Source organism: Arachis ipaensis, chromosome B1 (assembly GCF_059453495.1).
Source record: "Arachis ipaensis isolate K30076 ecotype BB chromosome B1, ASM5945349v1, whole genome shotgun sequence".
NCBI classification, from domain to species: Eukaryota; Viridiplantae; Streptophyta; class Magnoliopsida; order Fabales; family Fabaceae; genus Arachis; species Arachis ipaensis.
In genome coordinates, this window is record NC_142436.1 from 137,623,338 (window position 1) to 137,635,458 (window position 12,121).

The window sequence follows — 12,121 nt, forward strand, 5'->3', positions numbered from 1 at the left end:
GTTTAGTGTTTAGGGTTTAGGCTTTAGTGGTTCAGGTTCAGGGTTTAGAGTTTAGGGTTTAGGGTTCAGGGTTTAGGGGTTCAGTGTGTTTCCAACTTTCGGTTTGCCCAGTGTATTAATTTTGGTTCATTGTGCTCAGGGTTTAGGGTTGAGGGTTTAGGATTCAGGGTTAGGATTTAAGGTTTAGGGGTTCAGAGTTTAGTGTTTAGGGTTTAGTGTTTAGTGTTTTAGGGGTTAGGATTTTAGGATTTTAGGGGTTTAGGGGTTTAGAGTTCAAGGTTTAGGGTTTAGAGTTTTAGGATTTTAGGGGTTTAGGGTTTATCAGTTCAGGGTTCAGTGTTCAGAGTTCTGGTTTTAGTATTTAGGGTTTAGGGTTTAGGGTTCAGGGTTTAGGGGTTCAGTGTGTTTCCAACTTTCGGTTTGCCCAGTGTATTAATTTCGGTTCACTGTGTTCTTTTGGAGTTCGTAATGTATTAGTAAATACAGTGATTGCAATAACCGAGAACCTGGAATAAAACTGCAGCCAAATAGTTCCAACAGATATATAAATTAACATCTCAGATGAGTAATCTATCTTGAATCAAATACAAATATTAACATTAACATTTAGATTAATATTCACATATATACATTTGAAGTAAGCATTTTTTGTTTTTTAAACAAGTTAAACAAAATATTGTTAATTACAAACAGCCAATTATAGTATATGCTATTTACTATCTAAATTTTCATATGTGAATTTAAAATAAGGGCTAGAGAGGGCAGTGGATTTACTATCATAGTATATTTTTCTTTGATGATTAAATGCTTATGACGTTTTATTCAGTATATGAATGATGTTCGATTCAGTGGAGTTGGCCATTTCGATTCATTTCTATTATGCACAATTTAAAACTCTTTCTCCTCACCTTCTACTGCTTCTTCATAAGGGAGAGAAAGAGAAAAAGACAAAAAAAAAATATAGCAGTAATAACAACAAAAGAATGAAGATAAGGAGAAAACATGTGAAGAAGAAAGAACGCGAAAAAGAAGGAGGAGAATGAGGAGGAGGAGGAAGGCGAATCTCTGTTGCTGTTTTCGTTCGTTTCTGGTTGTTCCTTGCTAAATCTTCTCGCGATTCTTCTCCAGTGGTGGTTTTCGCAGAGAACGTGACTGAAGTTTGAGTGATTTTGAGAGAAATTCGAAGAGAATGAGCGGTTTCATGTTGAGGAAAAAGTAACATTTTTTCATAATGAGCGCGAAGTAACGAAGGGTTTTCAAGCGCGTGTTTTCACTCGTCATTAATGCGCGTGACTCTATTTGGACTTGGACCAACTTGGTTACATGGTTATAGGGATGTGTAGCGCGTTCGATTCAAATATATGTTAAAAAATATTTATATTAATAGATGTTATATAATTATCAATAACAAAAATATGTCATTGATTAATAAAAATTTTTTGCTTATTTTTTTTTAATTTAAAGATATTTAACAAAGTTTATTTTTATTTTAATAATTATATATAATTAAAAAATAATTCATTTTTAAAAAAAGTAAGTATAAAATAAAAAATAAATTAAATTAATATGAAAACTATTCATTAGAATAAAAAGATAAAAAATATCTTAAATTTACATGACTAAAAAAATTAATACACAAATTATTAATTAAGATATGTCTAATAGTTAGTAATATATTTATTAAAAGATACTATACAATACAAAGAGAAGACTTGTCCCAGTGGTTGTAGGCTTTTTTGTTGACATCAGCAGGTCAACCGATTCGATTTGAGTTTCGGTTTAGATCGAATTTGACCGAATTTTTTGAGTTTGACCGATTCGTTTACTTGTCTGGTTAAAATGTTAATTTGAATCGGTTTAGAATCCGATTCACTAATTTTTCGGTCAAATTGGTCGGTCTGATCTGAATTTGATAACTATGTTGAAAATAATTGATTGGCTATGAAAGTAATTTCTTATTCTCATAGTTTGTTATTATAGAAAATAAAATAGTAAATAGAATTCAAACATAATAAAGAATGAATTAATAAAATCAATTGGAGATTTAAATTCGATCTTGTATATATAAAATTTAGATCAACGACGAATTAATGTTTAACCTGTCAAATTAAAAGATACTATGAACAACTAAAATAAATGTTTAAATATAAAGTTGAATGAATTAATTCTTATTTAATTATTTGCATTCAAGTGAAATTTAGATTATAAAGTAGAGAGATTAGTTCCTGATTCAAAATCTACAAAATAAATAGATCATGACAATGCTTAAAATTGCATGATGGTCAAAATTATCAATATATAATTAATGCTTATTTAACTACTCCAAATAATCTGAGCATAATATTTTTTGAAATAGCCAATGAGATATAGCTCAAATGACATAGTTTCTCCATACTCAATTAAGAGGTTGCGGGTTCGAATATTTTATTTTTGGTAAAAAATATATTTTTTTGACATATAAGGAGTAATAAATAATCGATCTTTCAAAAATAAATAACTAAAGATAATTTAGAATCAAAACTCAAAAGCTTTGTAAAATGATAAAAGTGATGACATTGACTCATCTTTCTATTTTCTCCGCTGGATAAAACTCTGATGCTATGGAAAGGGAAAGATATAATGACATAAATAAATCACTAAGAAAAATTGTCTACTATATCCTAATACATGTATCGGAGGATAATTTAGGCATTTTAAGATAAAATGGCAAAATGAAAATTTTATATTTTCGGATAGTCTTGTTACTAGAGCACGCATAAAGAAATTTAAAGATAGCTTTGAGAATTTAGCAATGAAGAGATACATCAATTGCTAACCATGAAGAGAAAGATAAAGTTCATTTGATTAAGTCAAGACAACAAGAAGTTCATTAATATTTTTTAGAGTAAAGTATGTTTTTTTTTTTAACGTCTGGGGTAAGTCTTATTTGTATCCCTAACGTTTAAATCGTTCTATTTGTATCCTTAACGTTTATAAAAGTGATTTAATGTTATCCTACTATCAATTATATTAACAAATCAGATTATATTTTTCAATTATTCTCACTTGGATGTATTCATTCTCAATTAGGTCTCACTTGGATATATTCGATTTTAATATTATACCCACTATTTGTGTTTAGATTCAATTATGTCCCTAGAAAAGTGAATTATGTAACTGTTGTAGGAATTAGTTTCAACATTTAATGAGCTATTTTTCGAAGTAGATCATCGATTCTATCCCAAACATTTGTATTCTAACTACAAGAAGATATTTTTAAAAACTCAAACTAAAGCGCACATGATGTGTAATTAATGGCAGGATAATATTGAATCACTTTTACAAACGTTAGAGATACAAATAGGACGATTTAAACGTTAGGGACACAAATATAATTTATCCCAAACGTTGGGGACAAAAACGATAATTTACTCTATTTTTTAAGTTTAGCGAGAGTCACAAAATTAATATTTATTTTTGAATTTATTAAGTTTATGTTTTGTTATGTTATTAAGATTTATTTGAATATTTGATTTAGTATTTATTTAAGAATTTTAAATTTAAATTAATATAATATAATCTAATAAGATCAAATTTGATTATTAAATTATCTTATTTTTGTAAAAAATTTAAATTAAGTTCTCTTATCTTATTTTATCAACCGACTTGTTAAAAAGTTATTTAAACATTTTTGTGACTTATTCTAACAAAATTTTGATGAATAAAAATTTTTAGTTATTTTATGCACATTTTTTTTAATAAAGAGAGATGAGTAATTTACTTTGTTTATTTCATAAAAAATTGAAATATTCAACTAAGATAATTATGTGTATTAGCTAGTTTCTTTTAATTTTTACCTTTTGTTCTAAACTTTTAAGAATATGTTCTTTGAAAATCTAGTAAAAAAAATCTTTTTTAGTGACTAAAAACAGATTTTATAGAAGTATAATAAAAAAAATTTATCTATCTTTTTGTATTTTCATTGTGCTTATCTTTTCTTCGTTTCTTCTTATCCTTCATTCTTTATTCGCATTTTCTTTATCATATCCTCTTATAATAGCCAACTAATTAAGAAATAAATAACCAAAATAGTTGCAAATCAATTTTTATCCACTTAAGGAAAAAAATGAAAGAAAAAAAAACTTGGCATAAAAGAAGAAAAGTTACAACAACCTAGAGTCGTCTGATAGACTTAGCTGTATGATGAAAGTTGATTTCCCAAATTAATAAGGTGAAAAGCGGAAGTTGCAAACGCAACCGTATCCTAGCTGTTGAACCAAGCCATATATAGCAAAAGAAAATACAGAAGAAGAAAAAAACCTTCAAAGGTCAACATTGTCATATAATATGTACCATACTGTTTATTTTCGGTACCCTCCGTAACTTCCCGATTCAATCTCTTATTCATTGACCCTAGACGATAAGCTGGGTGGTTACGTTGCACTGTGATTCCATTATATTGTTGTGATTAACTAATTATTGTACTTTTTATAAAAGATTGTTTCTTGAATCATCTTAATGCTGCTCTATCTCTTGTGAAGGAGAGAGAGAGAGAGAGAGAGTGATTAACAAGACACAAGAATGGCTACGCCGAATCCAGTAACAGCAGCAGCACCACCAGCATGTCCAGCACCAATGAAAGCCACGTCCAATGGGGCGTTCCACCATGAAAATCCTCTTGACTATGCTCTTCCATTGCTAATTGTTCAAATATGTATCGTTGTTGGCTTCACCAGATTCCTTGCATTCCTTTGCAAACCCCTTAGACAGCCTAGAGTTATTGCAGAGATCATCGTAAGCTTTTCTAATTACTCTCTTTATTTGTTTATTTGTATTTTTCATATTTTTTGTAGGGATAAACTAGATCCCAGTTTGAAAAGAAGTTTGTTACTTCTCTGTTGTCACTTTCTTTCCCTGTTAACTATATTGTTTCTTGTCTCACATGATAAGATCTCCATTCAAATCAGATTTTAATTATGCTATTAACCCTTCAAAACTTGTAAGCTATTGAAATTATACTGAGTTCTTATAGAAAAATTTTACATAATATTTACACATTTTTTTTTATTATTTTACATAAAAAAAATATAAACATAAACTTTTTTTATACATCACTTTTGAATACGCTTCTTTTATACATCTTTTTATTTTTTATATCATAAAAAAAGGGGAAAAAAATGGTGCAAATATGAGTTCTCATTGAATATTATGATCCAGGGAGGATTACTGCTAGGACCATCTGCATTTGGACGAAACCAGAAGTTCCTAAACACAATCTTTCCAAAGAAGAGCTTAACAGTTCTGGACACCATAGCCAATGTAGGTCTCTTGTTCTTCTTGTTTCTCGTTGGTCTTGAGCTTGATGTCCGCTCCATTAAGCGTACTGGGCCAAAGGCCTTAGCCATTGCCGTGTGCGGCATCACTTTCCCTTTCCTTCTCGGCGTTGGAACCTCTTTTGTTCTCAGAGCAACCATCTCACAAGGTGTTCAGCCACTTGCCTTCATTGTTTTCATGGGCGTGGCTCTATCTATCACTGCCTTCCCTGTCTTGGCTCGAATCCTCGCCGAGCTCAAGCTTCTAACCACTGATGTTGGAAGCATTGCCATGTCTGCGGCTGCAGTGAATGATGTTGCAGCATGGATACTCTTAGCTCTTGCAATAGCTGTCTCCGGTGACAACACTTCTCCGATAATCTCTCTTTGGGTTCTGCTTTGTGGTGCCGGTTTTATACTCTTTGCTGTGTATGGCATAAGGCCTTTGCTGGTGATAATGGCGAAGCATTCGCTGTCTGGGGAGCCGGTTAAAGAGACCTACATATGCTTCACGTTGACGTTGGTTTTGGCTTGTAGTTTTCTGACCGATACAATTGGTATCCATGCTCTGTTTGGTGCATTTGTGGTTGGTATAATTGTCCCAAAAGATGGTCCTTTTGCTGGGGTTTTGATTGAGAAGATTGAAGACTTGGTCAGTGGGATTTTCTTGCCACTATATTTTGTGTCTAGTGGGTTGAAGACAAATGTGGCTACTATTAGTGGAGGCACTTCTTGGGCATTGCTTGCACTTGTTATTTTCAATGCTTGCTTTGGAAAGATTGTTGGCACTGTTGTGGTGTCACTCTCATGTAAGGTGCCTTTTAGAGAATCATTGGCACTTGGCTTTCTCATGAACACTAAGGGTTTGGTAGAGCTCATTGTTCTTAACATTGGAAAGGATCGCAAGGTATGTAACTTCGTTAATCCAAGAGAAATGTTAGAGAACTATCAGAATTTATTGTTTTTGATAATCAGTTAGTTATTAATGTTTAAAAGTATGGAATAAAATATATTGTTAGATGACTAGACTAAAAAAATTGAATTAATGGCTAACTAATAACAAAAAACAATATATTCTGATGAACATTAGCATTTCTCTTAATCCCATACTAACAAACAAAAATTGCATTTTACAAAATGCCAATTTGTAATGCAGGTGCTGAACGACCAAGCATTTGCAATTTGTGTTCTGATGGCACTTTTCACCACCTTCATCACGACCCCAATAGTGATGGCAGTGTACAAGCCAGCTCGGAGAGGAGCACCATACAAACACAAAACAATCCAGCGCAAGGATCTGGACACAGAGCTGAGGATGCTGGCATGTTTCCACAGCACACGCAGCATCCCAACCTTGCTGAACCTCATCGAATCTTCCCGCGGAACCAAGAAGTTTGGGAAGCTTTGCATTTACGCCATGCACCTTATGGAGCTCTCAGAGCGCTCCTCTGCCATCACTATGGCCCACAAGGCACGCAGGAACGGCCTTCCTTTCTGGAACAACAAACCCGACGACGCCAACGGCAACAACGATCACATGATCATTGCTTTCCAGGCTTACGGAAAACTCAACAAGGTTAACGTTCGTCCCATGACTGCTATCTCTGATCTCGCTAACATCCATGAAGATATCTGCACTAGCGCTCACCAAAAGCGTGCTGCAATGATCGTCCTTCCATTCCACAAGCACCAACTCGTTGATGGATCCATGGAGTCTCTGGGAAGCTCGTTCCGTCACATGAACGAGCTTGTTTTGAGCCACGCTCCTTGCTCTGTAGGGATCTTGGTTGACCGTGGACTAGGCGGCGCAAGCCAGGTTCAAGCATCTGACGTGTCATACAACATAGTTGTGTTGTTCTTCGGTGGACGTGATTGTAGAGAAGCACTTTCTTATGGTATGAGGATGGCACAGCACCCGGGTATCTCGCTGACGGTTGTTAAGTTTGTTACAGCACCGGGGAAGAGCCTGGCCTTCGGGGCGAAGCTTGTCGCTGTGTCAGTAGACAAGCAACAGAAAGTGGTTACAGAGATTGATGAAAACGAAAAACAGTTAGACGAGGAGTTGTGGAACGAGTTCTTGGGGAAGTCAATCAAGTATGAGGAGAGACTAGTGGATAGCCGAAACGACATTGAGGCTGCTTTGAGGGAGATGAGTAGGTCCAGCCTTATTTTGGTTGGTAGAATGCCATCCGTTGCACCCTTGGTTTACAACAGTGACTCTGCTCAACTTGGCCCTGTTGGAAGCTTCTTGGCTTCTTCGGAATTCTCAACCACCGCGTCTGTTGTTGTCATCCAACAGTATAATCCAGCTGCTGATGCTCACCCACTCGTCATGGAGGAAATTGATCAACTTGAGGAGCCTGATACCCCGCTCTGATCTAACTTCTTTTTAATTGTTTTAGTACCCCACTACCCGGCCTCGTATATATTGATTTGAAGGATGGTCTAACTTTCAAATGTGTTGTAAAAGATATGCAAGTGGGCTGCTCATTGGACAAGTTTTTAGATGTTCCGATAATAAGTTAGTACTTTTAGTTTGATTAATTAATGTTTTTACATTAATATTATAGGTTTAGGTGAGTGTTTGTTTATTCTTATATCTTTATGAGTAACTATATTTTTCTGTAATCTATAAGCTATAGTTAATATCTCCTCTTAATGTACAGAGTAAAGTAAACTATTGTAGTCCAGATATTTAGATTAAATTTTAATTTTATTTTTAATATTTAAAATATTTTATTTTTATCTTAAATATTTTATTTTATTCTATTTTTTGATTAATTTTTTTAAAATATTTTTTATTGTTATCTTTTTTTTTATTATTCTATCATTTTTGTTCTCAAATCACTTTAATAACTATTATAACCTCTATAATTATAATTTTTATCATAATATAAAAGAAAATTATTAAAAAAAAGAATATTTTAAAAAAAAAATTTGTTTCTATTAGAAGATTATGATAGAACAAAATAAAATATTTAAAATAAAAATAAGGCATTTTAAATATTAAAAATAAAATTAAAATTTAATCAAAATATTAGAGATTAAAATAATATTTTACTCTAATATATATCTTATATTGTTAGTACTTAAATTATTAATAAGTTAAAAATGTTTTCAATTAATTTTCTATAACATAAAAAAGTATATTATTAATGATATATCATGCAAATACGATTTTTCAAACAATATTGTTACTTGTGAGTTGTGTGACTTGTGAGTTCTGTATTTTTTACTTTTGGTCAGGGCGAGTTCTGTTTTTATGGTTATTTTTTTATACATGAGAAAGTGGGGGCCAAGGAAGATTGGGCCTCGTTCTTGGGCTAAGCTTCGGTGGACTCCACGTGGGACTCGGGAACACAAATCACCAGAAAATCCAAGTTTAATTAACACTAAACCCCCCGAATGAAACAATATTACCAACAAAAATGAAATAAAAAACACAGATCAAGAACATCCGCGATTACAATCATAATGGCAGAAGCTGTGTTTGGTGTATCGACGAGTCCTTCTTTCTCTCTTCGGCCCACAACTGCCACCACTTCTTCTAGAACCTTCCACACTCTTCCAACAACCACCACCGTTTCGCTGTTTCACACTCCTGCATTCAGTTACTTGCGTCAAAGCTTAACTCATTCCAACACTAGCTCTCACGTGTACGCTGCCGTTGTCTCTTCCGATTCGAAAGCATCTTCCGTTGACCTAGGTCAACCAGAATTGGACAATACCGGTGGTGGTGGTAGTGCCGGAAACGGTTTTGGAGACCGCGGTGGTGGTGGTGGTGGCGGCGGCGGTGGGAACGACGATAACAAGGACAAAGAAGGATCTGACCCGGAACATAAGAGGAGGATGGCTCTCTTGATGTCTCAGAAATTCACTCTTGGTTACGCTGCTCTTGTAGGAGGTACTTAATTTTTTTCAATTTATTTTACCCGCTTGAATCGCTGCTGTTAAGACCCTAGAAAGTGGAAGAAACTCGTTTGTTGCTAAACCCTGGAGTGTGGAAAACCCTAGGAAGATGAGCTAGCACTAGCGTTGAACTTGTTTGTGTTTGATTTGTTGGAATTCTGAATATTAATTAACTCGGATCACGTAAGAGTCAGAGTGTCATCTCTAGCAGCTAATTTTGATAAATTGTATCGAGTAATTTTGTAGTCATAGAATCCTGTTTTGGTTTTTTCCCCAGTGGTATCTGCATTCTTCTGACAATGCTGTTGTTGGTGATTGTTCATTGTTGGCAGTGGGTGGTCTGATGGGCTATTTGAAGAGTGGGAGCCAGAAGTCGCTTTTGGCCGGTGGTGTGTCTGCCGCTTTGCTGTATTATGTTTACACTGAGCTACCTCTGAGGCCTGTTTTTGCATCATCTGTGGGCCTTGGTAAGTGATTTGTTGTTGGTCAAGGATCAAGATATCTTACTCTGACTAGGCTGTTGTAAATTACTACAACATTGGTTGAAGTCCATCGTAGGAAGCAGCTATCTTATCTGTTGTTACTATAATAGGGTGCATTTCTAGTTGAGCATCCGAAAAATTTAGTGGTAATTTTATTATTTCATTCCATCATTACAATTGAGTGGTATCATTTCGTTGCACTTCATTTCATATGCCAGTTATATACGCATGTCTTCATGGGGTGCACTAGTACCTTACTTTTTTTCGTGTGTGTGTGTGTGTTTTTTTTTTTGGGGGGGGCGTGGTTTGGAGAAAAGATTGTTGTAGTTGATGTTTCTCTAATATCTACCAATTCTAGACTAAAAAACATACTCCTGTCTAAACTCTGGAGCTCCTTTGGAGGTGAATTATCTGAATGTCAGAGTTACGACAAGTAGTTGGTTAAAGAAGTAGAAGTATCATTTGGTAGTCCCTGAATTTTACTGAACCTAACAAAGAAAGACAAAAAGAAAAGAGACTATGATGTTTGGCACATAATTGAAGAGACTGATGCATTGCTATTGGTGTATTATTTCAATGAGGATTCGTAGCTTCCTTGTAAGTGACTACGATGCATTCCCAATATATATAATTGTAGCATGGATTGGTGGTTTCCTGTGTAAGATATATTGAAGTTTGTTATCGGTAAAGGCTCTTTAGCAATAGAACTAGTGTGGAGTTCCCTGATGGCCTAACCCAGACTAACTTTGGGAACCAGAATATGTATATATATTGATGTATTTGATATTTATTTAAACATTCAAGTTTCTCAACCTTGCAAGGCAATTGGTGTAAGTTTCGTGTCTTTTGCCCTCATGTCTGATTTTTGTGATTACTTTTCTTGATATACATGTAGGCATATCGGCTGCACTTTTGGGGGTGATGGGTTCTCGTTTCAAGAAATCAGGGAAGATCTTTCCAGCAGGTGTTGTTTCCTTAGTCTCCCTTATAATGACGGGTGGTTACTTGCATGGAATTATGCGTAGCTCTCACTAGAATACTAGAATGTAAACAAGGAAAGTGAGATTGTAGGGTATCATGCAATCTTTGGCTAAATACAATCTCCTTTTGTTATGAGCATTGTGTTGCTTTCTAGGACTTTTGTTGTGAAATAAAGAGCCAGAGTTTGGAACTTCTGTGTTGCCACTGTTTACGAGCATTGTTATTATTATTTTAAGATGGACCATTTCCTCGTGTTAAGGATGTTAGTATGTTACATAAATTTTGGTCATTAACAATCAATATGGATCACTCTGTGTACAGTTTGTGTGTATATTTTCTATTGTTGGGAATAATATAAGGATTTAGGTGTCAAATTCATTCACGATAAGAGTATAGTATTATCAACCGAAATTTGTAAATTATTTTAATAAATTTATTAGAAACTTAAATTTTATATTTTTGTAATAAAAAATTTGTAATTGATGATTTTTGGACAAATGTTAGTTTAACACTTAAAATAATTAATAAAAAATGAGAGATGAAAATTGTATTTTTTATATTATAAAAAGAAAGTGAAGATTTAGTAGGATTATTTATCCAAATTGGTTCCAAAGAATTCTAAAGTGGACGTTTTGGTCTTCAACAGAAATTAATTATACTGTTGTGATTATATTTTTATTGCTGTGATTATATTTGTAGTATTAAAATTGTGTGTATAAAATTTGGTTTTAGGGAAATGGAAAATTTTAGTTGACGGTTAAATAAAATGATTAGAGATCTAATTGTTTTATATGTGATTTTTTTGGGACCTATCTGCTTGATAAATAGTTTTCTTAAGGGGGGATCAATTTGTCTTAATTTAACACGTAGCGCTTAACAGTTGAGTCACCAGTTTAACATAACACGTTAGATTGTTCTGTTTGTTCTTAATGGAGCGATGTCAAAAAGGACCAATTCGTTTTATGATAAAAAATATTGGAGACTAATTATATAATTAATTTTTGTTGAAGATTAAAATATCCACTTTGAAATGATTGGAGACTAATTATATAATTAATTTTTGTTGAAGATTAAAATATCCACTTTGAAATTTTTTGGGAGCAATTTGAATAAATACTCATTTAGTAATGTATTAAAAATGTCTAAATGAAATTTTTCTGAAAATTTTGAACGAACAACTAAGCTTGAAATTAAGGCTAAACTTTAAATATGGAAGATTTTGTGTAATTTATAGTAATGGTTAATTGGTGTGTTTTATTTTATATGAATTTTATTTATTTTTTATTTTAAATAACAAATCGAAATCTCATATTTGAAGAATAATAAAATTTGTAAAGAAATCTAATGGTCAAATTTTCTAAGTTCACAAATCGAAGGAATCGATTTGTGTTGAAAAAAAAATAAGTTGAAAGTTTTGATTTACACATTTAAAAATTATTTTAATACAAATTTGAGAGT

General features: G+C 33.2%; 2 protein-coding genes across 2 annotated transcripts; both read left to right on the plus strand.

Annotated features, from left to right (window-relative positions):
* Positions 1-4,225: 4,225 nt before the first annotated feature.
* On the plus strand, positions 4,226-7,976 carry LOC107635701 (cation/H(+) antiporter 19). The gene is made up of 4 exons (XM_088499552.1): positions 4,226-4,307; positions 4,521-4,773; positions 5,197-6,198; positions 6,448-7,976. The coding sequence occupies exons 2-4, from the start codon at positions 4,561-4,563 to the stop codon at positions 7,666-7,668; spliced, it is 2,436 nt and encodes an 811-aa protein (XP_088355678.1). The 5' UTR covers positions 4,226-4,307; positions 4,521-4,560; the 3' UTR covers positions 7,669-7,976.
* A 703-nt stretch (positions 7,977-8,679) lies between these two features.
* Positions 8,680-11,037, plus strand: LOC107635710 (uncharacterized). Its single transcript, XM_016339268.3, has 3 exons — positions 8,680-9,195; positions 9,533-9,667; positions 10,578-11,037. The coding sequence occupies exons 1-3, from the start codon at positions 8,766-8,768 to the stop codon at positions 10,715-10,717; spliced, it is 705 nt and encodes a 234-aa protein (XP_016194754.1). The 5' UTR covers positions 8,680-8,765; the 3' UTR covers positions 10,718-11,037.
* Positions 11,038-12,121: the final 1,084 nt, after the last annotated feature.